Raw genomic sequence first — 27,184 nt, 5'->3', positions numbered from 1 at the left:
TGAGGAGAGAAAATATGTATTAATTCGACAAATATCAGTAAAATGCAAAATGTTTTGTTTTCTGAAAATTGCCAGTAGAAAATTTACTTGAATCACAAGGAAATTAGAAAATAGTGAAAGCAAAACATTTATTAGCTTGTAGTAAAGCAAAAATTATCTTATAATCTTCAACATTGATGTAAAATTATTAGAAAAGGGGATTCATGTGATTTAAGAAGATTTTCACAGAAAGGAGTCAAAATGACTCCCTTGGGCATCCATTACATCATCTGAAAAAATGATATCTAAAGTAATCCGGTAAACTTTTCTAGGATTGTAGGATGTAATACACTCAAAATCAATAAAAGTCACAAAAGGATTCGTAAAAATATATGGAGGAACCAAGCCGGGAGTTATTTGAATAGTAGCAAGGAGTCAAAATGACTCCATCGGCCATTCTAGTGTTAACCTTTAACTGTCCTTCACATTTATCCTTCACGTTTCAACAACTGCGCTTTAATTATATAAGTGAAGATGGGTTCAACTACTTCTTGAACATCCATTCTCTTCCTAGTCTTGTTCTAACACTTCTCTTCTCTTATGTTTTCTATACTGTGACTCTCCTCTTACGTTTTCTATGCCGTGACTCTCCTCTTTTCGTGTCCAACCATTGTCAACTGGGTTTCCACTCTTAAAATATTCGTCTCGTCTTCTAGTTTCTATTTACAATCGTAGTCTTAAGCGTGCTCAAATTACGTCAAATTTCCCCTCGTCTCTTTAGCTTCTCTCTTAATTATTAGTGCTTCACCTATTAGCCTTAACCATCCCAGACACACACCCTTCATGACCCGCTTTCTTATCGCGATCAACTTTTCACCAGCATTTAAGGTCATTGATTGATCTGTCTCATGACTCCGTTCTTTTATGGATATTAAACAGCCTAAGAAACATTACACATCATTCTTAGCAGACTTCTACACCAAACCAGTTTTTCTCTAATTACGTATTCTTACTTATGCTTTATACCTTGCATTGAAGCTTTATATTACTCTGACCAACACATTATTATTATTATTATTATTATTATTATTATTATTATTATTATTATTATTATCATTATTATATTCTCTACATAGCAATGGTCCACCGCAGTTGAATAGCTACTTGCCTAAAGTCTTCCTTAAATCATTAGTTTTATCTCTGAAATTGATGTATTGCTATGAAATTAGAGAGTGCTTTAATACATATTTTTTTCTTAGGGGGCTCTTTGATAGATATGTATTTCTTAGTTCTTTAATATATGTATTTTTATTAGGGAGCTCTTTCATACATTTATTTTTCCAAGGGATCTCTTTAAAACATGAATTTTTCTTAGAGGGCACTATACTACATGTATTTTTCTTAAGAGAGCTCTTAAATGCATATATTTTTTCTTATGGAGCTCTATAATATATGTATTTTTCTCAGGGAGCTCTTTAATACATGTATTTTTCTTAGGGAGCTCTTTAATACATGTATTTTTCTTGGGGAGCTCTTTAATACATGTATTTTTCTTGGGGAGCTCTTTAATACATGTATTTTTCTCAGGTAGCTCTTTAATACATATATGTTTCTCAGGGAGCTCTTTCATACATGTATTTTTCTTAGGGAGCTCTTTAATTCATGTATTTTTCTTAGAGAGCTCTTTAATGCATATATTTTTCTTATGGAGCTCTTTAATAAATGTATTTTTCTCAGGGAGCTCCTTAATACATGTATTTTTCTTAGGGAACTCTTTAATACATGTATTTTTCTTAGGGAACTCTTTAATACACGCATTTTTCTTAGTAAGCTCTTTAATACATGCATTTTTCTTCGGGAATACCATACATGTATTTTTCTTAGTAAGCTCTTTAATACACGTATTTTTCTTAGTAAGCTCTTTAATACATGCAGTTTTCTTCGGGAATACCTTTCTCAGTAAATCTCTATTTTATTTACAACAAAGTGACCTCACCCCCACTCGTGAAAGATAAAAGGCTATTTTGAGTAGGTTTAAGAACCTCTGATGAACCAATATTGCGAGATTTCCCCCTCGACAATGTCTATCGTAATCCTACTTTATTGGGCATGAAACACCCTTGCTTTTTCCGTCTCTCAGGGCCCTGATATTGCAAAAATAATAAAAGTATTAGTGGAAATATGTCCTCCTGAGATATTGATTACGGTTTGCAACAATTTTTTAAGCTAGGTTATATTTTTTGGTAGAATATTCAACTGTTTCTTAATTTTGAGAATTTTTTTTATATTCTGTAATATTTACATTGTTGCCTATTAAGTCTGTGCCTTCCATGTCCTCCTGAGATATTGATAAGTTTGCTACAATTTTTTCTTAGTTATGTTATATTTTCTGGTAGAATATTCTACTGTACTTCATAACTTTAGAAATCTATTATATTCTGTAATATTGACATTGTTGCCTATTATAGTTGTGCCTTTTATGCAACATGTAATAGTTCAGGATCATAATTTAGTTTGGTGTTTTAGGTACACGATTGTTTTTTGTATTTGATTTCCATTTTAAAATATGAAATCCATTATTGTATCAAACCACATTTTTACCCTCATGTAGTGTTTAAGACTTGATTACTTTGATATTTTCTTTATTAGATGTTCTATTCTTTGGTGCCATTTACTTCCGTGTATATTTTTAGTTATTGTTTGTTACTACAGCTCTTATGTACATATTTTAACCCTAAATTTACGTTAAGCATTATTTCCGTATATTTGTCTAATCAATTAAATTTAGCTATAGTGAAAAGGATAATGTATATTTATGTATATTTTTTAATATAGCTATAATTTAATTCATTTTTAAAGGATAGGCACATGTAGAACCTTCAGCCTTTTTTTTTTTTTTTTAATCCTAAGAAATGTATATCCATCGTCTAAACATATTTTCTTACTTGTTTTGTAACATGTAATTGTCTCTTCTAGCCAAAGAAATTCATACGTAGGAATTATAACTGGGCAAGTAACTTTTTTTTTTTTTTTTTTTTTTTTTGCGATCACAACACGGGAAATCATATGATGACATTATTGTTGAAAACTGAATTTTAGTTTATCTTACACTTATCGATACATTAATATTTAATTCATTGTAAAGTGTATTTTCATTTAATGATATTTTACACAATCAACAATGTTATAAAAATTTCATTCTTGCAGATCTTAATGGTAATCCTGATCAATTTTGCTTAAACTGAACTAAATGGTCATGGATGCCACGGTTTTTTTTTTTTCTTCTTTTTTTTTTTCGAAGGTTTTTTTTTTGCGAAGGTTTTTTATTGGCGAAGGATTTTTATTTTAGTAAGTAGCTTTTTTGTATAGTATTCACCGGCTTTAGCCCTTTTATTGTAAACCTGTATATAGGGCATTTTCTTAACATATGTTTTTTTCCTGTAACGGGTAAACCAAGAATGTACACTAACACACGTTTGCGCGTATGAAAGGAATCAAAATATTTCATTTTTTTTCTATAGGAGAGAGAGAGAGAGAGAGAGAGAGAGAGAGAGAGAGAGAGAGAGAGAGAGAGAGAGAGAGAGAGGGTATTCTGGGGATAAGGGACTTTCTCTTGTTCCAAATCCGTGCTGCATGTTGAATTTTTTTCGGTCATGTATACGTCTAGTAATAAGTTTGGGAAACTTGTTTTTATCATTTTATTTTCAAGTACTTATATTACCAAGTACAAAATATCATTAAAATCACCCATTAATGTATAGATTTACTGTATTCTTTACAAGTTCTTCATAGATTTCAATATTTTTTTGGGGGAGGCATATTTAGTTCAAATATAAAGCTACGCTTTTTATTAAAATAACCTTTTTTCACATACATTCCAATTTTTCGTATTGATTACCATAAAATATATTTTAATTCCTACTGTCATTGAAGTTTTGAGTTTAAAGGAAGTCTGAAATTAGAGCATTGGTACTGTAATTCATTCTATATCAAAAGTATCAAATTTGTCAAATTCGAATACTTCTGTCAGTGTTTGAAATATTTAATCCGCTTGCATTCTGTTTTTTATTCTTGATATTAATGTTTTTATGTTAACCAGGCTGACATGAGTCTTTTTATAGTTTATATATGACATCTGTTTTTGACGTTGTTAATAGTTTATATAGGACATATCTCTTTTGACGTTTTTACTGTTTTTAGAATGTTTTCTTGTTAATTTATTCTCATAATTTATTTATTTCCTTATTGCCTTTCCTCACTGGGCTATTTTTTTCCGCGGGAGCCCTTGGGCTTATAGCATATTGCTTTTCCAACTAGGGTTGTAGCTTGGCTAGTAATAATAATAATAATAATGTATTTATGGAATTTGGCTCTGGTATGTCTTGTTGTACATTACGATTAAATTCACACAAATTCTAAAACTTAACCATCATGCTCAAGTGATCCATTCATCAACCATACTTCTATTCATAATAATTATGAACTAACTTTCCTACATTACTTTGAATTCACCTATGTAGCTTCAGTTGTAACGGGTTAGTTTATTCTTCGCACGTCATTCACGCGTTTACTTTCTTTACTCTCTTCATAATTCAAGAATTATATTCTGTGTTCATTAAAATTTGATTGATTTACGTGCATTACTTCGTTACAGAGAAATTAACTTCTGCACAGCATTCACAATTCACTGAATTTACGCGGTCTTGAATATAACCACTTTACAAAATGGGTAAATCGTGTATTTTGTTTACAGAATTCATTATGGGCTAAATAATGTCTTGTACTCCCATTTGAAATTTTTGAAATTCATGTGCTGAGCTGCACTTGAACTCGTGATTTTACGTACTGTAAGCATTTCTGATAATGAATTTAGCGACATTTATTTTTATGTAATGAATCTTACTATTGAATTTATTCAAAGGCAATGAATTCACCTTACAATTGTGGGCTTTGCCTTCCTTTGAAAGGCTTTTGGGCGTTCGCGCCATTGAAGGAAGAACAGTTGAAAAGGGCTATTTTCATGCAGGAATCTTGTTGATGTGGTTCCCGTTTTATTAAACGAATAGAATACTCCGTTTGGGCCAATATTAAAGTGTGTGTGTGCGTGCGTTATGCTTTACATACACAGGAGCATGAAGCAGGCCCCTTTGTGATGGCGGGATTAGAGTCAGTAATAACCTAGGATGAAAACCTCCCTCTTTAGAGAACAGGAAGGGGAATTTACGAGGGTGGTGGAAGGGGAGGGGGAAAAGAAGCTGTTGGCTGGTGGAAGAGGGTGAATACGACCGAGAAATGAAGCAGGACTTGAGAATATGAGGTTTGGAAATGAGGCTGTAAAGAGACGAGAGATTTAAGAGTCGGGGAAAAGGAAGAGAGGCCCGTTGTCGAGGTTGGTTAAAACGTATGGGGATTAGGTTTGGGGGGGATATGGCAAAGTGTTTGGGAAGGGGGGAGGAGGTTATGGGAATTGACACGGACTTTACGACTAATCCTCTTCTGTCGAGTATTATTGTGACTCAAAACACTTATAAAACGTTCTCTCTCTCTCTCTCTCTCTCTCTCTCTCTCTCTCTCTCTCTCTCTCTCTCTCAAAAAAAAAAAAAAAAAAATCTACACTATATATATATATATATATATATATATATAAGTGAAATCTCATCATCCTTCGAGTCTAATGAATCATTGGCAAATAAAAAAAATGAATGACATCTTTGGCCCTACCTAGCTGGGTTACATTGACACTGCTGTTTGATGAGATGCATAACAGCTGTAGACTACCTTCTCTCTCTTCAACGTAAAGAATTTTGTTTGAGTACCAATTGTTTGTTAGGGATTAATATCATACATTTCATGTTGTTGATATTCGTAAAATAAAAACATTCATTTGAGTTCACTTATTGCCTTTCTAGTCATTTAAAAAGAAAATAAACATCGCTCATTTCTTTAAGGTTAGATAGCTCATCTTACTCATTGAGGCTTTGTCTCTGAAGTATCAATTTATTTTTAAAGAACTGAAGCACGCGATTGCTTAAATTTGTTCCTACCTCGGTAAAGCTGCAGAAATTTTCCAATTATTAGTAAGCTTTTCATGCTAAGCGCTTGCAAAGAGGGTTTCGTAAAATTCAATGCCGTCAGTAATGTCTTTAAATTTCCACGGGCGATAGACAATAACTTAATGTGAACTGAACTCGCATGTAAGCTTGGCGACTTTTTCTGTTATTATTTGTTCATCTTTAGTTGAGAGAGAGAGAGAGAGAGAGAGAGAGAGAGAGAGAGAGAGAGAGAGAGAGAGAGAGAGAGAGAGAGTAATTTGAGAATGGGCGTTTTGTATTTATCAGGGTATTAGAATATAAGTATAACAAGGAACATCCTTTTGTATTTCTAGAGAGAGAGAGAGAGAGAGAGAGAGAGAGAGAGAGAGAGAGAGAGAGATATGGATGAACCAGAGTATAATTTGAGATTGAGCGTTTTGTATTTATCAATGCATTAGAATACAGTAAAGTATGAGGAACATCCTTTGTATTTCTATAGCATGTCGTAGAACAGAGAGAGAGAGAGAGAGAGAGAGAGAGAGAGATTCCACCTGAGAAAGACTTAACCCTGGATAGGTACGCTCCTCGGACACCCCTTTAAGGGTATACTCGGACGCGAACGACCCCGACGCCAAAAAAAATTCTTGAAAAATCAGTTTTTGCAGTAACCTCCTTTTTTCTTTTGCCAAAAAAAACTTCAATGAATGCTTAAAACAACTGTATAGATAAATACTACTCATCTGCAGAAAAACTATTTATTATAAATATTTTAAAAAATTAAGTAGAAAAAAAAAAAGACCTGACATAAAAATTCATAAAAAAAAAGTTTATACATATATACACAAATCCTTTTAGGAATTCATTCTTGAATGTTTAGGACACATCTTGATGTATTTTGGATGAAGTCAGACCCATGGAGGTGAAGATCTGAAATGAGAAAAAAAGGGTAACTTTTTTTGGCCAAAAATATTTGTCCAAATTTCATGAATTTTTTTGGGTACCCAAATGAAATAGGAAGTGGCTAATTTTTTTAGGGAATAAACATATGTTATCCTAAAATAGAAATATGTAAAAAAATCTTCATTATTTTGTAAATTACATTTATATCAGGGGCCATATCTAAAGGTAATTTTTTGAGTACTTAGAAATTCCGTAAAAAAATACATATATTTAATATATAATATGATATTTATGCAGGTAAAAATATACCAAAATATCACAAATTCTATAGGGAACAAGAATATATATAGATAGGGCAGCTTACGCTTCGGATATGTCCACAAAATGGCCGCCAACCACACTGACTCAGACTCCCTAATCTGCCACTTGAAATGTAGGAAGGGTATGTCAATTTCAAGGTGTTATTTAGTAATCTAATTATTATTGGATATGCATAAAAATTGTATGGTGGGTTGCTGGATAATTGTCGATTATTTTACGACTATAAAATTAAAATTCTGACCCAAAAAAATTTTTTGAAGGGAAATAAAATCGAAAAAAAAAATGTAAAACAATATTTTAGCTAAAAAAATTTGATGATATTCAATCAAAAAAAAAGTAAACAAAATTTTCCGACAAATAAACATCTAGAGGAATCATTACTCTGTGATAGTTCCTTAGTACGTAGTAATTTTGAAAGAATTGGGAAAAAACGAAAAAATGGCAATCACCGGAAAATCGAACACATACCTATATATACGCCATATCTGGCTAAAAAAAAGATAGGCATGGGTAGCCAGATCATCTAGAAACACTTTCCAACACTATAAAAATACAAGTTTTGCGACACTACTTGCCAATTCCTTACGGTAACATGACTAAGCAAAAAAATGCAAAACAAATAAAAAGGGGCACTCGTGGAAAAATGGCTAACATTCTAATATACGGCATTTCAGAAAAAAAAAAATTCAGCCACGTGCTAGGCAAACCATCAAGGCACATTTTCCGACAAATAAACATCTAAATGAATAATTACTCTGTGATAGTTCCTTAGTACGTAGTAATTTTGAAAGAAATGGGAAAAAACGAAAAAATGGCAATCACAGGAAAATCGAACACATACCTATATATACGCCATATCTGGCTAAAAAAAGAAGATAGGCATGGGTAGCCAGATCATCTAGAAACACTTTCCAACACTATAAAATTATAAGTTTTGCGACACTACTTGCCAATTCCTTACGGTAACATGACTAAGCAAAAAAATGCAAAACAAATAAAAAGGGGCACTCGTGGAAAAATGGCCATTCTAATATACGGCATTTCAGAAAAAAAAAATTTCAGCCACGTGCTAGGCAAACCATCAAGGCATATTTTCCGACAAATAAACATATAAATGAAATATTACTCTGTGATAGTTCCTTAGTACGTAGTAATTTTGAAAGAAATGGGAAAAAACGAAAAAATGGCAATCACAGGAAAATTGAACACATACTTATATGTACGCCATATCTGGCTAAAAAAAAAATAGGCATGGGTAGCCAGATCATCTAAAAACACTTTCCAACACTATAAAAATATAAGTTTTGCGACACTACTTGCCAATTCCTTACGGTAACATGACTAAGCAAAAAAATGCAAAACAAATAATAAGGGGCACTTGCGGAAAAATGCCCAACATTCTAATATACGGCATCTCAGATAAAAAAAAAAGACATGCACGTGTTAGCCCAACCATCAAGGCACACTTTCTAACACATAAACATGAAAAAAAAATCAATAATATACGGCAATTCCTTACTACGTAGTAAATTTTTACAAATATTGAAAAAAAACAGAAATTGGCAACCGCAGTTAAATACCCAATATACCAATAACTACGTCGTATCTGACAAAAACAAAATCACGCATGGGTAGCCAGATCATCTAGACACACTTTCCAACACTAAAAAAGCAAAAGTTTTACGACACTATTTCGCAATATCTTACGGAAAAATGACTTGGCAAAAAAATGAAAAAAAATGAAAAAGGGACACTCGCGGTAAAATGCCCGACATTCTAATATACGACATCTCAGATAAAAAAAAAGACATGCACGTGTTAGCCCAACCATCAAGGCACACTTTCTAACACATAAACATGAAAAAAAAATGAATAATATACGGCAATTCCTTACTACGTAGTAATTTTTACAAATATTGAAAAAAAAACAGAAATTGGTAACCGCAGTTAAATACCCAATATACCAATAACTACGTCGTATCTGACAAAAACAAAGTCATGCATGGGTAGCCAGATCATCTAGACACACTTTCCAACACTAAACAAGCAAAAGTTTTACGACACTATTTGGCAATATCTTACGGAAAAATGACTTGGCAAAAAAATGAAAAAAAATGAAAAAGGGGCACTCGCGGTAAAATGGTCCTCGTGGTGATGAACGACATTTTAACTAAAAAAAAAAACATGCACATGGTAGCCAAATAATCCACCAAGACTTTCCACAACTGATAACCTATACAAGTTGCACCATTCTACGACAATTTCATAATACGTAATAACTTTGATAATTATGACAACTACCCTAGAAGGGTAAACTCGGACGCGAACGACCCCGACGCGTCTCAGAAATCGGGGAAGGAGTACAGCTACAACAATGCACATCTGGACACTACTAGAGCGTGTAGGGGAGACACCTCCTGCAGGTCGATCACCCACAAATTCAGTCACGGGGGTGAGTCACGTGAGAAAAACCTGTTTTTTTTTGACGCTCGGGGTCGCAAACGACCCACCGTACCTATCCAGGGTTAAATACCTTGGAACTTCGTCCTAAGTTAATGATCTGGAAATCAGAACTTGAGGAAGTTTATGGAGAGAGGCCACGGTTGAATGTGGTTGAAGAGGATTACAGTCCCTTCAAACTGCGATGGAATTAAAGGAGGGAGACGAAATAAAGATATATATTTTTGGGAGGTGAACTGAAACAGGAGTGTGTATTGAACTATATTGTTCACGAAAATTGACTTTTTTTATTATATGTTATATTTGATTTCCTACTATTTTATTTATTAATGATTATCTATTTGTTGAATAATTGGTTAAACAAGGGATTCAATTTTCCATCATCTCAAATTAGATACAGATTCCGATTTTGCAGCCTCGTTAAACATGCAGTTTTGAATGCATACTTTCTTAACATACTGTATCCCAAATGCGTGTGTTCCGATATATTTTTTTTATTCTTTTCTCTTTTACCCTATAAAAAGTTTTGTTGTCCAAGTTTAAGAATGGCTCCCATCACTTGAAAGATAAATACTGTATATATCTTTTATGACTTTTGGAATTGCTAAGACACGTTATTATCCCCTATAATCATAGACTGTATAGCGTAAGGGTAATAAACTCTATTTAGATTTTCTGTTCCATCTGTCCCTGTAAGAACAATTTGCAGAAGGAAGGAAACTCCTATGTGTTTTGCTTTGTGGTTCAGGGAATAAGGTCCTAAGGGTCAGAACATGCCATCCTGACACATATATTAACCATCATTTTGAACGTCATGGTCTACAAAGGTCATAAAATGAAATCCAAATTTACATCTCTATTTTTTAATCTCTGTAGGTGTGACTTCGAGAGAGAGGTCGAGATCCTCGCCCGACTGCGGGACCCGAACATCGTCCAAGTGGTCGGGGTGTGTTCGAGAGAGGAACCTCTGTGTATGGTGGTCGAGTACATGGAACATGGAGACCTCAATCAGTACCTGCAGGCACACGTCGCCGAGACTGCCTCCCCAAGGAACACTCACGCGAAAACGCTCAGGTCAGTTGGCCACTGGGGACATGGGGTCACCCAGGTTACACAAAGGTCAGTTGAACACTCGTCGAAGCATAGGCCTGGTAGGATTCATCATTCTCTGTTAAAAAAAAAAAAAAAAAAAGTGGAATATGAGACTCTTGGTATATGGGGTTTAAAGGGATGCATTAATCATATGGGTTCAATGGATATGATATAACTCGGATAGTAATTTTCATGGTTCAAATAAAACAAAACCTGGGACTCATTCGGTTACTCATAATTACACATTCTGACCTATATTAAGGGCTGGGAGTCCCCTGTTATCATTAATAGCTGCCAGATCAAGATGGATAGATTTAGCACTAATATTATGCAAGTTTATGCATCCTACCAGACCTGATAAAGTGGGCTTATTTTTTTCCGTTGCTCTTTCTTTTCTCCTTCCTCGTGCATATTCCTTAAGGGATGGATAGCAATGTCAGTCAATATTTTGGTCATTTCTATATTTATGTGCCACAATCTTGTTTCTTAGGTTAAACTATAAGCAACAGTAATCTTCAAGGAAAATAAATTATGTACTATCGTAATTGTCTAGAGATTTAATATTTAGCATTAGTGGCTTTCTCTTATGGTAGCCTATCTCCAATTAAAATCCCCTAATTAAATATTTGATCCATCATAATTTCATAATTAGTTTTTCCATCATAATTTAGTATTGGAGTTCCCTTCATGTATTTTAATTCATATAATAATTATAAAATTTACCTTTGACTCTACAATATTATTTTAACCAACTCTATTTTTTTCTCTACTACAGCTACGGATGCCTTATCTACATGGCGACTCAGATAGCCTCGGGAATGAAGTATTTGGAGTCACTCAACTTCGTACATAGGGATTTGGCCACAAGGTGAGTTCTCTCTCTCTCTCTCTCTCTCTCTCTCTCTCTCTCTCTCTCTCTCTCTCTCTCTCTCTCTCTCATATACCATAGAATTTAAACATTTTATTTATTATTCATTGTCTTTCCATTCTCGCCCTTTCTTTGTATGTAATTTCTTATGATCAAAAATCGTTATGGACGGATGGAGCAAGAACAAATATTTCCTTTGCTTTTCATCTTTTTATGAAAAGGGGGAGGGGGAGATGTTCTGAGAATTCATAGTTTGAATGTTGGAGGAACAGGATTCATTTTCTGATGTAATAGGTTTTGGTGCTAATCACGATATTCGTTGGAAGTTATACAGGATGGCCTTATAGATAGAGGTATCATGAAAGGTGCTAGGTTGGCCAAGGCACAAGCCATCCATGAGATACTACTGTTAGTGAGTTATTGGGTCCTTGGACTGGTCAGATTGTACTACATTAGATCCCTCTCTGGTTGTAGCTCTATACCTAGCCTGCACATTGAATAGTCTTGACTATTCTTTACACATTCTCTTCTTTCCTCATACTACATACAGTACTATGATAACAAAAAACTTCTTCACTCAAGGGCTAACTATTGCAGTGTAATTGTTTAGTGGCTACTTTCCACTTGGAAAGGGTAGAAGACTTTTCAGCTTTGGTAAGCAGCTCGTCTAGTCGAAGGAAGACACTCCAACATCAACCCAATATTTTATCATTTTGGAGTGTTGGGTAGTGCCATAGCTTCTGTACCATGGTCTTCTACTGTTTTGGGTTAGTTCTCTTGTTACACTCAGTCTCACTTTTGTGTTTCCTTATTGGGATATTTTCCCTGTTGGATCCTTTGAGCTTATAGCATCCTGCTTTTCCAATTAGAGTTGCAGCTGAACAAGTAATAATAATAATAATAATAATAAAAGGCAGTTGTTATTTGAAAACTAATGTAGACATTAGACCTCTGCAAAACGAGTATCATTTACTATTTCTTTTTTAAGTGCACACTAAATGCAAGAATGGTACCAAACTGTAAACTAAAATTTTGACCTTGCAGACAGTTTATTTGTATGCTTGATTTAGCCAGTAGAAAGATATCTCTCTTCCAAAATTTATATAAATCTCAACCTTAGATAAAGAGAGTTACTTTGTTGCAACACTCAAGGTTATATCTCAGTGCCTTTTCAGACCTTAGCAATTGGTTAAGAACTGGTCACTAACCATAAAGGAAAAGTAAACAGTTGTGTGTTTCCAAAAGGCTAGTTGTTCGGGGAAAAAATATATTAATTTCACTGGTGAAAGGACCATGTCCTTTCTACACCCTGAGTTGAGCATTTTCCCTGCCCTTCATTTAGAGTAACCTTGATGTGGAAGGCTTCATTGTGTGTGAAGCTTGCCCATCATGGTATTGAAATGAAAATACTAAAGGTTCAAGCACCTGTAGTTAAGTTGGCGATGTCTTGATGATTTACAATCCTTTATACTGGACAAGGTATTTCTCATCATCATGAAGTAAATATTCCAATGAAATATAATTTGTATTTATACTAATTCAAAGACAAACTCTGTTCATCACCATTGCTGGCTTCCATAGTGCCCGAGTGTACCCTCAAGCAAGAGAATTCTAACCTAAGACAGTGGGGGACCATGGTACAGAGGCTGTGGCACTACCCAAACCAAAGAACAATGGTTTTATTTTGTAGTGCCTTCTCCTAGAAGAACTGCTTACCATAGCTAAAGAGCCTTTTCTACCTTACCAAGAAGAAAGTGGCCACTGAACAATTACAGTGCAGTAACCCCTCAGGTGAAGAAGAATAGTTTGGTAATCTCAGTGTTGTCAGGTCTATGAGGACAGAAAAATATGTAAAGAATAGGCCAGACTATTGGGTGTGTATAGGCAAAGGGAAAAGGGAAAAGGAACCGTAACCAAAGAGATGGCTCCAATATAGTACTGTCTGGCCAGTCAAAGGACCCCATAACACTCTAGCGGTAGTATCTCAATGGGTGGCTGATGCCTTAGCCAACCTACTAAATGGCAACGTGATCCTGTCCTGTTTATTAGGGCTAAGGTATCCCTCTGATTTTTAAGCTGTCAAAGATACTGCTATCATGGACATACTCCATGCTAAAATTCTTAAGCAGAACATTGTCCTATATTGTCTGTAAAGGGTGAGTGAACAAAGTTTGGTATCATCCCCAAATTTACCCTGTTTCTTGTATTGCTTTTTATTTCTGTTGTGCCCATTAAAGTAGTACAGTAGTAACGTATCCATTGCCATTACTCCCGGAAAATTCTCTTTGTCAGACCTCCTCTCTTAACTTAGATTTCATGCCACAGTAATTTCCACCACTACAACAGGTGTACTTTTTATATGTAATTTGATTAACAATATTTGTTGTACCATCAATCCTCCTTTATCTTCTTTGCCTCACATGATGATGTCATCGGTAGCCCTACATTAGGTTCCTATGTCTAAAGATAGTAACCAACTACGCTTTGAATCCTAGGAAACTAGTTTTTTAACATGAGGTATCTGTCCATTTTCAGGAACGACAAATACCTTGTTTTTTCAGTTTTGTTTTCTGAGAGCTGATTTTACATTTTCCTATTAATGTCCTGAAATTATAGCCTTGTTGAGGAAGAAACCTTTCATACTTATGAGTATGCAGTAGGTTGGCCAAGGCATCAGCCATCCATTGAGATACTACCACTGGAGAATTATTGTGCCCTTTGACTGGCCAGACACTACATTGGATCCCTCTCTCTAGTTATGGCTCATTTGATCTTTGCTGACACATACACAGAGTAGTCTGGCCTGTTCTTTACACATTCTCCTCTTTCCTCATACACCTGACAACACTGAGATTACCAAACAATTCTTCTTTTCTCTAGGGGTTTACTACTGCACTGTAAGTGTTCAGTGGCTACTTTCCTCTTGGTAAAGGTAGAACAGAGACTTTAGTTATGGTAAGCAACTTCTAGGAGAACACCACTCCAAAATCAAATCATTCTCTAGTCTTGGGTAGTGCCATAGCCTCTGTACTGTGGTCTTCCTCTGTCTGGGGTTAGAGATCCCTTGCTTAGGATACACTCCGGCACACTATTCTATCTTGGTTCTCTTCCTCTTGTTTTTAAGTTTATATATGAAAGATTTATTTTGAAGCTTTTATTGTACTAAAGCTCATTTTATAGTTTATTCCCTTATTTACTTTCCCTGTTGGAGCCCTTGGGCTTATAGCATCCTGCTTTTTCAACTAGGTTTGTAGCTTAACAAGTAATAATAATATTACAATTGTCAAAGAATTGTTCACATGTGCTTTAGTCCTGATATTATTGTTTGAGACCATCCTTTATGGTCTTTTGTATGGCGTGTCTGTAAATTTTCTTTCAGACACATTTTCTGAATAGACTTTATTTATGCCTGAAAGCTAAGTGATACACATACCAGAAGTTTTTCTGGGACCAAGACCTATTATTAAAGAATAGTATATAATTGTATGATTTAAAGATTTTTTTACTAATTGCTGTTGATTATTATCTTTTATTATAGCTTACTGTTAATTGATCTACACTTTCATTACCATTTTTTGGGGATTATTTTTATCAAGTTCAATCTTCAATACCTGCTGTGTTCTATACAGTATTTATTGTTCTCATTTATGAATTTTTATTTTTTAATAGTCAATTTGATGTGTCATTGAAATCATAATGCTCCTATTCCTACACAGATACAAACTTCTTAGTAATTTATATTGGGTTACTACTAATCATGTGTTCTACACCCGGCCAATCAAAAGTTTGGTTCATTACATCATGCTTCGTACTGGGTGAACCTAGCATATATGCAAGGAGCAAGCACGGGGTTGGGAAGTAAAGAGGTTGTTCTCTCACTTCCTCTCTACGATCGAGCCTTTCGTCGCATTTATCTCGATTCCCCTTTTATTGTTACCTTTCTGCTTGATTTGTGTTTTATTTTTCTTAATTCATGGTCTTTTGGGTGACTTTTGATTAACTGTGAGTTACGAGTGAGTGCTTATGTCCAGTAAATATCAGTATTTACGTTTTTTTGCCCAGGAGCAGATAGCGACTATTGTGGCATCCTTGTGAGCCAGGCATACATAGACACACAACCTGTGTCTCTCTTGCCATGACAAGAGGTGTTCAAGAGAATCTCCATGTAAATACTGTAGGGAGTGAACTCCATCCTAGTGGGGGAGATATTTTTCTAGTCGCAGGAAACTTAACAAAATTTTTAAGATGCTGAATCTCCCTCCAACAGAAGTTAGAGAAAATTTCATTCCATGCAGCAAGAACCTCCCTTAAGTTTATTCATCAAAACAGGGAAAGCATTTCCTCATTCCCAAAAAGGACCTTAGATTTTAGCCTGTCATTTTCCCCTTTACTGAGACAGCCTTATTGAAAGATCCTGGTTACCAGTCTCCAATTCACATTAACGAGAAAGGCCTGCCTAGTACACCTAGAGGTCCTTGGTAGAAAATTCTTCTAAAGAGCGCTCGGAATGAATCGAGAGATTTATCATATATGAGGGTGGTTGGACTAATTTGGCTGCCCCCCACCCTCACAAGAGTTGATAATGCTTTATGCTCAAGCAGGCCTCTCATTCCAAGCTTAATATTGCTGTGAAGTGGAGTGTAACTATTCTCGCCCTACCAAGAATTTCTTTGAAGAATACAGTAAAGTGGAACGTTCAGATTAACAAATCCGAACACACCACTGTATCTAAACAGGATGATGTCACTGCGCATGCAGCCTTATATCAGCCCGTGATGATGTCATCACGCGCACCAACCTTGCTGCACATGAAGAATATTCTTCATGTATAAGATAGCCTTACAACTCATCCTAGGGTATTCCCCGCAAGGACAGATCACATGCTAGTTTTATGCTTGAGAACTTTTCTCCAACGCATGAAGGTAGAGACTTCCTCCCTAAAATATCCGGGTGGTAGCCTAAACTATGGCCCCACGGTTTTGATTGATGAGCAGACGTGATTGATAAGCATAGAATGATAGTCTGCATAGAGGATTCCCCTTCACTTAAGAAAGAATCCATTTTACCCCACGCCTGTGTTGGAACGCCAGTCTGCCTTAAAAGTCAATCAGACTAAGAGGCGTAGATTAGGCCTGCAGTGGACACGAAGCAGAGGCTCTTCAGTCAATAAGCCATTTGCTTGTAATGTGCTGAATCTGGGAAAAAGTACATACTGTAATTTGGCTGAACATGTTGAATAGGAAAGAAGTTTCCCGGGCCTACCCAGCCTACCCACCTCCTTATCTCATCTTAATGTGCTTATGGTTGGAAAAAGGAAGGACTTTCGTGAGATGATTTAGGCACTTCTTATAACCTTGACAGCTGGATTAATGCTAAACCTAAGGGGGGGCATCGCTGTGAGCACTAACGCCGACCCAACAGAATTCAACCCTCTCGGAACCTCCATGTCGGTTTCAGAGATGAATCCAGTTACTGTATAAGGATTAGGAACCTCATCCTTCACCTTGCAAATATGACAGTCTTTTCTCTAAAGAAACCTGCAAACTGAGGAAAAGCAGGATACAGGATTCCGTTGCAAGCACAAAATCCTAAGCTCATTTACGGCCTAAAATTCATGAAATAAAGTAGGCACACTAAACCTATTTATCATATGCGTTTCAGCCTCTGAGAATTCTCTTAAAGCCAGCAGGTCCTCAGGGTTACCACATCTGGCTCTGTCTGAGCAGAGAAATTTGCCTCCTTTGGGGCCTTTAAGAGCCCATTTCCATTCCCAGAGAACTTTGCTAATTTAGTGCCGTCTGCCCAAGCAGAGGATGTATCAGCATTCTCTCCATTTATTTAAGCACAAAAATAATGAACATAGAAATAGCAGCTATGCCTGCAATCTAAAACTGTTCATGGTTCGACCTGTGGTCCAGCGCAATATCCCACTAAGCAACTACAGAAGATCTGAAGGATTGTAATGCCCTACGAAGATTTGTCACAAGCAGAGTCAAAAGCCCTAAAATTCTCTTTCCTATAGACCATTCCTCTATGGGAGAATTGTGTCATGAAAAGACAGGACGCAATCTTCGCCAGATGCTTGGAACAACTGCCCCCTGAAGAGGCGCTAATGAGAGATGCGGATTTGGTGAATTGCCCTGATCTGTTCTCTAGACAGAAGTAAAGTCAGCAATATCTAAGATCGCTAGACAGGAACAAGTTACTTTAGGAAGAAGAAGGAAGACGGCTGGTAGGCCTGGTACTCAGCATCCACAGAGACTTATATAAGATACAGAGTCATCCAGTAGTTCAAACTACTCAGAACAAGGGATCAACACTCACCCTGAAAGCAAAAAACAGAAGATTCAATAGCTCCTACTAGCGTAAGAATGTGCATGGACTTACCCCCAACAAGTAGGGAATGGATGTTACAGTCCGGAAGGAACTAGTAAAATCGGTTGAGGTCCACTCTGAACATTGAAGATAACGTGTTCAGGTTGTGGGCGTTACCTTTATTCCCTTTCGCTATCATGGTTAGTCTAGATACGCCTCCACTATGAAGGTGTTGAGGTGGGCACGTATGGCCTTTTTAGCCCCGGTATTAGATGTTCTCTTCCTCGAGTATTCTAATACCAGCTGCAGGAAGGGGAAGAACTTGGTGCAAGTTCTCCAGTTAAACCAGCCTTACAGTTGGATCTTCACCCCCTCCATTTTTTTAATTTTGCAACTGGCATAGCAATTAGTGGATTGTTAGATGTTGGTTACCCGAAATGAGGTACCATCAGCAAATCCTTACCAGATCGACCTCAAGGAAGATCTTTAAGATTCTACCTTTTGAGAAGAAAGCTATGGTTTCTAACATATACCTCTGTCGGGACTCAAGATCATGACAGAAAGACTAGGCTATGAAATATGGGCCTTCTTTCCTAACTTAGGGAAGGGAGCGAGCCCTAACCGGTGATGACCAGATGTCTGGCCATAAACTGGCACTTTTCTGTTTCTGACAGAATGATCATCCCCGTAACCAGAATTTAGATGAAAGAACCCTTTCGCCGGCAAAGAAGCAAGGTCTGCTCTAATATCTCTGGTGCGAGTGGTGCTTGGCATCAAAAGACTATGAGTACGCAGAACCCCAGCCTGGTCCAAAGAAATTTGGCTTCCTATGTCCCCGAGGGGACATGATACCAAGAGAATATACCCACTGGTTAGGCAAAAGTTGCCCTCCTGTTTTTCCCGTCCAACGGTTAATCAGGACTTTGGTACTTCCTTCCCAGTCTAGAAAGGCTACAAGCCTCTCTAAAAGAGATAAGAATCATTTAAGGATTAGGACTTTAAGAGCAGTAAATCACCATTATCCCTGTCAGGAAGCCTGACAATGAGGTTTATGAAGAGGTCTAGTCCAGTCATTCCCCTGAGGAGTCAAGACATCACCAAGTAGAAGTGGTCATGACCACCTATAAGTACTAACCAGGTATGACCAGGAGAGTTTTACTCTTCAAACCTCCTAACAAAGCTTGGCTTTAAATGTTTTAACTGCCATGAGTTATTTAACTTTGCTAGATTGCTTGTTAGCATCATTTTCAGCCAGTACTATAGTAATGGCCAGCATCCTCTTAACTCGCCTCCAGAAAATAAGACCAGGAGATACAAGGGAGTCAGATGGACATCTCGACTTATTACCAATAAAGAGAATCACTCTTTGACAAGTCACAATGAGTTTGCTTGACACGTCTCATAGAATCCTAAACGACGGCCGTCCATGTCATAGAGAACCCTTACTATGCTGATTCTAGTATAGAGAGCATTCCAAGACCTTGTCATCTGGGCTAAGGACTGCTCGACAATCTCGAAAACAGATCTTATAGCTTTCATGAAGGTTCAGATTTAGTTATAGATCTTGAAGCAGGATCTAGTCTGAGATACTAAAAGTCCCTGCCTGAAAGAACTATCGACACCCTCGTTACCAAGGCTTCTGGTGAATGGAGCAATCTCATAGGAGCAATCCCCCTTACTATTGAGTAGGGAAGAAGGATTATCCTCGCGATCCCAGTCAGAAGGGCATAATTCAAGGATCTAACTACCCTTTACTCTGACATTTTTTTATCCTCCAGCGATGTAAACAAGCCTACTTGTAGGGTCTCCTTCACCCAGAAACCCAATGCAGAAATGCTATATTTTCTAGGGTGATCATGTTATCCTTTTAGAATGAGAACCAGCCGGATACGAGAGATTTTTACTTGGAACTTTTCTCAACCTTACCTCTCAAAAGTCCAAGGACAAACAAAGTGCTCCTACATCCCCAGGATGTTCTCCTGTGAATGCCCTCAGATCATAAGGAAAGTTCCTCTTCTTAAACATGGGCACCCTATTGGTTAAGGCCTTAAGGACGCGAATGGGGCCACGACCATCACCGACAGCGAGGGCATCCTGGCCAGGTGGAGGTCTCACTTTGAGAACCTCCTCAATGACCAAACAGACACCCCAGACGATCTCCTGCGAATGACCCCGCAGCATCCCGTCCGTCACTGGATGGCACTACCACCCTCCATCCATGACTTCAACAAGGCCCTGCAGCGCATGAAGCCTGGCAAAGCCCCAGGACCAGACAACATCCCGTTGGAGCTCCTCACTCACGGTGGCCCCGGTTTGAGGAACCGTTTGATGCTCCTTATACTGAAAATATGGGAGACCAAGACCCTCCCCAGTGACTTCCGTGATGCAAACATCATTACCATCTTCAAGAAGGGAGACAGGGAGAACTGTAACAACTACCGGGGAATATCACTACTAAGCATCGCGAGTAAGATTTTCGCTCGGATTCTCCTTGACCGCCTCCCTATTCTCGCAGAAGACGTCCTGCCAGAGTCCCAGTGCGGCTTTCGACCTTCCCGCGGGACAATAGACATGATCTTCTGTGCGCGACAACTACAAGAGAAGAGCCTCGAACAACAACAGCCCATAATGTTCATCTTCTGGGATTTGAAAAAGGCCTTCGACAAAGTACCTCGACCTGCCATGTGGGCTGTCCTCAAAAGATATGGCTGCCCACCCGATTTTGTCAAGCTGGTGCGTGCCCTCCATGACGGAATGGTTGGGAGAGTCTTCCACCAGAACTCTCTTTCAGACCCATTCCCCATAAACGGCGGCCTGAAGCAGGGCTGTGTTTTGGCCCCAACGTGTTTCTCGCTATACACCGCAGCAATGCTCAACGAGATTCCCCCAGACACACCCTCAGTCGACCTACGTTTCCGCATGGATGGAGGCGCTTTCAACCTCGCCAGACTCCGCGCCAGAACCAAGACCACCTTGTGTGCAGTGCGAGAACTGCAGTATGCTGACGACAATGCCACCCCAGGTCAGACGGCAGAGGACCTGCAGTCGTTAGCTGGTGCATACAACTCTGCCTACGAACGTTGTGGGATGCAAGTCAACAGAGATAAAACCAAGACCCTCGTCCAACATCCACCAGGACTGATGCTCCCAAACTTCAATACCACAATGAATGACCAACCGTTAAAACAGGTGGACCAGTTCTCCTACCTAGGGAGCATCCTAACATCACCTCCCACAAGCAAAAAGGACGTGGAGAACAGGATCAGGACAGCCACTCCGCCTTTGGCCGACTCAACTGCCGCGTATTTAACAACCACGCACTGACAATGACCACCAAAATAATGGTGTTCAGGGCAGTAGTCCTCTCCACGCTCCTGTATGCATGTGAAACATGGACGCTATATAGAAACGATATTAAAAACCTAGAACGCTTCCAACAAATGAAACTGAGGCAGATCTTGAAAATCCCCTGGGAGAGCCACACCACCAACATTGAAGTCTTAGAACGTGCCTCGCTGACCAGCGTGGAGGCCACCATCATCCACCACCGCCTCCGCTGGATAGGACACGTGCATAGGATGGATTCATCTAGGCTCCCAAAGAAAATATTCTACGGAGAACTGACCCTGGGCACCAGACCACGAGGAGCCCCGAAAATGCACTATAAAGATCAACTAAAGCGCACCCTGGCTCTAACTGACATCGATCCTTCCTCATGGGAAGAAACAGCCAGGGACAGGAAAACCTGGATAAGTACAGTACACCATGGCACCGTGGACTTCGAGGAGAGGAGGAGACAAAATGAGGAGGCTAGGAGGAGAAGAAGGAGAGAGTGATTAGAACAGCCCCGCCCACCACCGACCCTCCCTTGTGAACACTGTCCGCGACTCTTCCACCACAGACTAGGACTTAACAGCCACATCAGGCATAAGCACCCACCCCATAGATAGGAGGCTGATGGCTAACGACAGAACCCAATACTCGGACACGAGTGGGCGCCGACGACGACGAACATGAAATTACTATCTCCAGGTCAAGAGTCGCTAGGAATCTCCCCGCTATAACAAGACATCAGAAAGCTGCCACCTTTTCCAGTCTCTGGTTTAATGAACAATCCAGACTTAGGCTAGAAAATGTTTCAAATTAACGCTTTCATGATATTGTCTCAAAGAGAAGCCTGATCATATAAACAACTACTGTAGTTATTCTGTTCCATAGAGCAATACAAGTTTGATAAAACAAATAGCTGGGACATATCGCTCCTCTGGAAGAAGGTAGTCAGCGACACTTCCTTTCTCCAAGTATAAAGAATATCAGCAGAACCTATGAATCCTCAGAAGAAGCATCACTAGGGACCATACCTCGCACATGTTTTACGTCCATAACCTTAACATTCCACAAAACCACTTCCTAGTTTCCAAAACCACGTTGTCTGTGAGCTTTGGAACACTGATAGAATGTATTGAGGAGCATCATATTTTTTTGATAGAGAGAAACTATCATAAGAGCTTATTTAACCTTGGGAAGCATCGCTAGGACCCCCCCCCCCCCCGGCATGTGATACATGTAGGTTTGCTGCAAGCTCAGTATTCTGCAAAACTGTGCATTAATACAATTCCTCAAACTGGTGGATAGAAACGAAACCCACCATTGGACATTTACCATATAGATGGCACAATGAAGTCTTCAGTCATTCTGTTAATAGGCGTCATGGTAACAGCACTATTATGACCTAACTGATAGTTCTCACAGGACATGTGCCAGTTCTAGCCCAAGGCCTCATTACTCCGACAGTTCTCACAGGACATGTGCCAGTTCTAGCCCAAGGCCTCATTACTCCGATATTCTTGGCTAGAAAGATCGCCGAGGTGGATAATGATCTTCATTGTACTTGAAGCCTGCCTTGGGGGTTTTCAGCCAATGCGATTAAGTGTGCCTCAATTTTTTTGGACTACAAAATTGCCCTCCAGTTTATTACCAACACTTTATGTTCATACCACTTCACCTCTGGCGAAGGCTACCTTTTGGGAACTGAACTAGCTATGAGCTAGCTACTCTATTCTGTGGCGATTCTCTTAGATCACTTAATATTATTATTAGTAACTGTATCAGAGAAGGTTTTAATCTCTCAAGAATCCGGTTTTAATCTCTTAAGAATCCAAAGTTTGGCCTCTTTACGAGACGGTTACACTATTCAATATAATTCACATTGATCTCTTGCTATTACTTATAGTAATTAGATCTTCCAGAGAGGAATGTTTTACCTCTTCCCATCATGGAGACTTCCTCTCTCCTAAGGAAGACTCCCCATATAAATGACTTGGAAGTTTCTACCCCCGTAGGAATAAACTACAAATTTTATATAATTTGTATTTTTCTAGCTGTACAAACTTGTCATTAACCAAAGGTCCTGCCTCAACTGCCCCGCAAGTCTTTGACCAGGCGAGAGTTGTGAGGAGACACAGTAAGCAGCCTTCCATTTGCTCCTTGTGCGTGTACTGTGTTTACCCAGCACAAAGTATGACACAATCAACCAAAATTTTGATTGGCTGGTTGTAGAAAACATGATTAGTAGTAACCCCATATAAATGACTCGGGCTGTACAGCTAGGAAAAATAAAATTATATAAAATTGGTATTTTTTTCTAAAATTTCTTGGTAAACATTTCATTCGACACAGGAGATTTTCAATATTAAAAGAGCAAATCTGCAACTTTAAAAGCCATGGCTTTAAACTTGCACGTTATTGACAGCCAAAAATAATAGCAATTGTATATAAATTCAGTTCTTTTTTTTACTTATGATTCCAAAATAATATTGACTTTTCCTTGAAGATTATTAATAAAAGTCTAAGATTTAGTAGGCTTCCAGTGAATTCAACAAAATTATTTAAAGAATGCAAACCAAATCTCAACTACTGTATGTACTGTACTTGCATTGGAGATGTATTATGAACATTAGAATATTCATAATGCAAGCATTAAACTTATGTTGAAAAACCTATGGTCTCCATCTCTGCTCATTACTTATTGGCCAATGTACTGTTTACAATGCGAGTAGTACCACTTTTAACCTTTGATATGAAAATAAATCCTTTTGGGCAAATCCCACTTGGCAGTTTCATTAAAACACATTTAGGTTTACAGTATTATTTTGGAAGTATTCATTACATTACAGTATTAACCAAACCCGATTATTTTGACCACACTTGAAAGTTTTTCCACTGACATCCCTAGATTGTTACTGTACTGTACTGATCTGTACTAATAAGCAAATGATCCATATACTATAGGAAACTTTTATATTTACAGGAATTGCCTGGTAGGACCTGGTCATATTATCAAGATATCAGATTTTGGAATGAGTCGTAATTTATACGCTGGCGACTACTACAGGATTGAGGGAAAAGCTCTCCTTCCTATCCGCTGGATGGCTTGGGAATCTATTCTCCTGGTAACTTAATTTTGAGTTTTGGAGGAACGTATTTATCCAATATTGTTCAAATATAATCCACATAATCAGATTTTTTTGTTTTATTTAATAGGTTATATAAAGTTTGAAATTTGCTTTTGATAAACTAAGTCAAAATCTTCTATCTCTAGGGGAAATTCACCACGAAGAGTGATGTGTGGGCATTTGCTGTGACATTATGGGAAATCTTAACGATGGCAAGAGAGCAACCATACGAAGATCTTACTGATGAACTGGTTATTGAGAATGTTTCTTACATTTATCACAATGAGACGAGGAAAGTAAGTACTTTGAACAGTGACCTTTTCTGTAGTGTTCCTTATTCAGTTGGCTGCTATGATGACACTTAAAACTTACAGGATAAACATCTTTAATACTTTACTTTTTGAAAGTTCAAACTGAAGGTATACTTAACCGATTAAGACATGGGTAAATTATTGATGTTATTGATTTCTGTAGCAGTAAATTTTAATGTTGATGTAGATGAAGAAAATGAAATTAGTTTGAAAATATTAGTTTTTCATACAAACCCTTCAATCGTATTGTGCCAATATTTGAAGTCTTGTATGATCCAAGCACAGATTTCATACTTGCTTAGGTCAAGCAGATAAAGTAAAGACGGAACAATTGTTATAGCAAGCTTTGGTACCCAAATGGCCCTTACGCAGGTGCAACTATTTCCTTTATTGTGTAAAATGGTGGGTATTTATGAAAATTAAATTAAATAAGTTTACTTCTTCTCAATCCACCATTAATCATATACACAATACAGTGTAGTCTAGGTGTAAAAATGATGACCATGCAATGTTTACTATAAATTTTTTCATGGAAATAAGCTCTAGATACACTGGAAAGCCAAATTAGCTTTGTTGCTACTTGGACAATGTTAAGCATTTCTCAGACGGTGGCCATCTTGAGAAAATGCTAATATTAATTCTTACAAAAGAAGCCCTGTAACATAATTTTCCAGGGGTTTTAAAGTGTGGATCATTATTTTTTCAGCATAATTTGTTCTTCTAGGGCTGAGTATACTGTCAAACATTACAGTACGTTAAATATCATGATAAGGAAATTTATTGAATCAATAATCAAAGGACCACAAAATAATAAACATCTGAAGTACAAAAAACTTAGTAAAATCAATTAGGCTAATTGTTATAATCTCAATTACCATCATCTGTTGGTTACAGTACCCACACTGCATACATTTCCCTTTGCAGTACAGTTTCCGCTTGCTACATCAAGGAACTCTTGAGGAGCGACGGGTTCTGACGAGACGGATGGTGTGAACTTAAAAAATTTTCCTGCCAAAATTGGCAATATTGGGTCCTGTTGATTTGTTGCTTTCCACAGTAGCATTTTATTGCGAGTTTTGAACACATGCTACTGCAGGTTGTCATCAGTTTTTGGTATTTCTTTCAGTGAGAGAGCAGGCGGTTTCTTAATGCCAAGGTCCGAGTTTGCGCATTATTCACTATCTCGTAGAACTCTTTAGTCCACAGAGTAGTAAGGAAAGGGTGTCCACTGTTTCATTGAGCTGAGAGGCTTGATTGTACTAGGCTCTCCTAAGTACCTTATCAAGAGCTGGTATGTCATTTTGCACTAGGCTATCCTAAGTACCTTATCAAGATGTGGTATGTCATTTTCAAGGAGTTTGAGCACTGTCTGCTTTCCTTTTCCAAAAAGGTATGACACTGTAACACTGTCTGACAGTGTAAATGGGCTACAAGAAGCTGGCTAGGTTCCAAGTGCTTGACAGTTTTGATGACATCATTTCTATGTCATAGATGGCCATCCCTTTGACAGGGATGGATTTTTTTAGTGCTACCATTTTTTTATTTTCTTCTTCATGGTTGTGTGAAAGTCATTGCTAAGAAAACCTAATAACCAATGCATTCTTAGGGCCCATGGAACTTTTGTCTAATCACAAAGTTGCTCTAGCTTTTGATTGAAGGTGGTATTGCTACCCCTTTCTAACCTACACCACCATTTTGGTGGGTCCTTGTAATCTTTTGGTATAAATTTTTCCACATATCAATCCATCTCTCATGAAAACAGTCACTGAACATTGATTTTAACAACCTCTTAGAAACATCAATGTTATTGCAGGAATGAGCACCTCTTTTTCTGTTCATTTTTTCCAATCTAATATATAAGTACAATTACAAGATTTGTGAGCTAAAACTGCTTAAAAGTTAAAAAAAAAAAAATTCCATTGATTTTCATTGTGGCTGTAGTTATGATATTCTTGAGTCACATTTTTGAATGGCTGCAATTCTCCCTTGGTATTACAAGGACTGAAGAGCTATTCCACCTTTCAAGGCTTTGTGATTGTGAAGATGTTGGACACCATGGAACTATGGCCAGTAATTTAGTCATGCATACACAAAATCTGAAATAAGGACAAATTGTCATTAAACCTGCTTTTAAATAAAATCACCTAGAGTATCTATACATTGTAATGTAAGAACTACAAAAAATGAATGTACAAACATTAAATTCTCCACATCACAAAATTGAATCCTACTGGCAGCTTTACTGCATTGTTGAATGACCATGTGTATGCCTGCTTTAACTAAGTTGCAGCTGTGAAACAGTACCTCCTTTCTTGTTGACACAAGCCACTATGATCGTGTTGTCACTCTTAAACACTACCGACTGACCCATCAGACACTAGGAATCCTTGCATCATCAAGAATGCTCCCCACATTTTCAATAAGCTGTGCAGCTGCTTTTCTTCTTCAGAC

The 27,184-nt window shown here is 37.6% G+C and overlaps 1 protein-coding gene across 4 annotated transcripts in view; it reads left to right on the top strand.

Annotated features, from left to right (window-relative positions):
* The window catches only part of LOC137624405 (discoidin domain-containing receptor 2-like), a 128,319-nt gene that overhangs the window by 91,196 nt on the left and 9,939 nt on the right, over positions 1 to 27,184 (top strand). For 3 of the 4 annotated variants that reach the window (XM_068355147.1, XM_068355146.1, XM_068355149.1), the window contains 4 exons: positions 10,569 to 10,811; positions 11,560 to 11,652; positions 24,278 to 24,419; positions 24,569 to 24,718. In XM_068355147.1, coding sequence (XP_068211248.1) covers positions 10,569 to 10,811; positions 11,560 to 11,652; positions 24,278 to 24,419; positions 24,569 to 24,718 — 628 coding nt within the window. The remainder of the gene's footprint in view (positions 1 to 10,568; positions 10,812 to 11,559; positions 11,653 to 24,277; positions 24,420 to 24,568; positions 24,719 to 27,184) is intronic. The other variant, XM_068355148.1, reaches the window with a different exon arrangement.

This window comes from Palaemon carinicauda, chromosome 31, assembly GCF_036898095.1.
Source record: "Palaemon carinicauda isolate YSFRI2023 chromosome 31, ASM3689809v2, whole genome shotgun sequence".
NCBI lineage: Eukaryota > Metazoa > Arthropoda > Malacostraca > Decapoda > Palaemonidae > Palaemon > Palaemon carinicauda.
Note: the sequence above shows the minus strand (reverse complement) of the source record. Positions and strands in the feature narration are given on the sequence as shown.